Here is a 2346-nt window from a genome sequence, read left to right as displayed (position 1 = left end):
GAGTCTCGCTCTGTTGCCCAGGCTGGAGCGCAGTGGCACGATCTCGGCTCACTGCAAGCTCCGCCTCCCGGGTTCACCCCGTTCTCCTGCCTCAGATTTCCAAGTAGCTGGGACTACAGGCACCCGCCACCACGCACCCCCATTCTCCTGCCTCAGCCTTCCAAGTAGCTGGGACTACAGGCGCCCGCCACCACGCCCGGCTCATTTTTTTTGTATTTTTAGTAGAGATGGGGTTTCACCATGTTAGCCAGGATGGTCTTGATCTCCTGACCTCATGATCCACCCACCTTGGCCTCCCAAAGTGCTGAGATTACAGGTGTGAGCCACCAACGGCCAACAAAGTTCTTACTGTACAGATGACCCACGAAAGGAGAAGCAGACCCCCTCCTAGACTACTCTAAATGCCCTGGGGCTCCTTGAAACTGTTCTGAGTAGAATTGGGTAAGCTCTGAGACCTCCTAGAATGCAGACAGTCGGGGGTACCTTGAAACTATTCACGATAAAGAAAAGGGGTGACAAGAAGCTGCCAAGAAGCAAATGCAGCGGGGAGATGGGGCTTGCATACCGCTGGGTGGGGAGGGGCGCTGGGCCGCCTCTTGCAGAAGGTTCAGGATGAGCTTGTCCCCCGCCAGCGCGCCATAGTGAGCCGCGTCCTGCCCCAGCGCATCGGTGATGCCCGGCTGGGCTCCGCCCTGCAGCAGGACTTCCACTGTTTCCGGGCTGGCCCCCTCACAGGCCAGCATCAGGGCCGTCCTACCAGGGGAGGGGGCTACTGAGGAGATGAGAACATCCCCCAAGCCCCCACGCCCACCTCAGCACCCAGGCCGGGCTGGGAAGAGGAGGCTGGCTAGATCGCTTTACTCAGAGAGGTTAAGAGTCTTGCCCGAGGTCACACAGCATAGGGTGGACTGGCTGGGAGGGGAGATGCTCACCTGCCTTGCAGGTCCTGATCATTCGCGGCAGCTCCTTGCTGCAGCAGGAGACGGCACAGGTCTGTGTGACACATCTGAGCTGCTATAATGAGGGGTGTTGCACCTGACTGGTAGGGAGGAGGAGGGATGCGATGGCATGAGAAACTGACCCCCAGGAGGTGCAGAAGCCTATATAACCGCCCTTGAGTTTTCACCTTGAACTTTCTCAGGCTTTCAAAGGGTGCCTGAGATACTGCCACTTGGTGGCAGCATACCTCAAGCATAACATCTTCCCCAAAGAGATCCCAGAAGCTTACCCGATCTTGGGGGTTTAGATGTGCCTTAAAGGAGCACAGCACCTCTGAACAGGAGAGACAGCCACCAGCCACTGCAAAAGAGAAAAGGTTGTCGGGTGTGGTAGCTCAACCCTGTAATCCCAGCACCTTGGGAGGCCGAGGCAGGAGGATCACTTGAGCAAAGGAGTTCGAGACCAACCTGGGCCAACATAGCAAGATCCTGTCTCTAAAAAAAAAAAAAAAAAATTATCTGGGTGTGGTGGCATGTGTCTGTGGAACCAGCTACTCGGGAGGCTGAAGCAGGAGGACTGCTTGAGCTCAGGAGTTTCAAGGCTGCAGTGAGCCATGATGGCGCCACTGCACACCAGCCTGGGTGACAGAGTGAGATCTTGTCTCAAAAACCAAGAAAATAAAGGAAGAAAAACAAAAGGGGGAAGAGTAGGGGTAGGGTGAGACTTCAACCTTTTCTGGGGACTTTCTGCCTGGGTGTGACCCTGCCCCTTTATTTCATGAGAAATTCCCATGTACCCTGGGAGATTTGTAACAAAGGCAAATTTTGCATTTTACAGATGCAGAAAGCGAGGCCCAACCAGGCCTGGGGTCACCCAGTGGGGTCACAGGAAGAGTCAGATCTAGGATCTAGGTCTGCCAACTGCTAGTCCCAAGCACTGTGGTTCCCTCTACTTTCTGTAGAGACGGGGTCTCACTGTGTTGCCCAGGCTGGTCTCGAACTCCTGGGCTCAAGCAATCCTCCTGCCTCGGCCTCCCGAGGGGCTGGGATTACAGGCATGAGACCCACACTACAGGCATGTGCAACCATGCCTGGCTAATTTTTACCTTATTTTGCTTTTTTAGAGACAGGGTCTTGCTATGTTGCCCAGGCTTTTCTTGAACTCCTGGGCTCGAGCAATCTGCTTGCCTTGGCCTCCTGAGTGGCCAGGAGTGTGGGCGTGCACCACCACTCCTGGCTAATTTTCTTTTGGATTTTTTTTATGGAAATGGAATGTCACTATATTGCCCAGGCTGGTCTCAAACTCCCAGGCTCAAGCAATCCTCCTGCTTCTGGCTCCCAAAGGGCTGGGATTATAGGGTGGAGCCACCACGCCCGGCCCCGCTTCTGTATTTATTTATTTTATTTT

The 2346-nt window shown here is 54.6% G+C and overlaps 1 protein-coding gene across 1 annotated transcript in view; it reads right to left on the bottom strand.

Annotated features, from left to right (window-relative positions):
• Positions 1–2346, bottom strand: part of ANKRD24 (ankyrin repeat domain 24) — a 43018-nt gene that overhangs the window by 24412 nt on the left and 16260 nt on the right. Inside the window, exons 8-10 of the mRNA XM_011967462.1 lie at positions 1229–1327; positions 933–1039; positions 566–753 (exon numbers count right to left, since the gene is read on the bottom strand). Coding sequence (XP_011822852.1) covers positions 566–753; positions 933–1039; positions 1229–1327 — 394 coding nt within the window. The remainder of the gene's footprint in view (positions 1–565; positions 754–932; positions 1040–1228; positions 1328–2346) is intronic.

Source organism: Mandrillus leucophaeus, unplaced genomic scaffold (assembly GCF_000951045.1).
Source record: "Mandrillus leucophaeus isolate KB7577 unplaced genomic scaffold, Mleu.le_1.0 Scaffold8, whole genome shotgun sequence".
Taxonomy (NCBI): domain Eukaryota; kingdom Metazoa; phylum Chordata; class Mammalia; order Primates; family Cercopithecidae; genus Mandrillus; species Mandrillus leucophaeus.
This window is presented reverse-complemented; position numbering and strand designations above follow the sequence as displayed.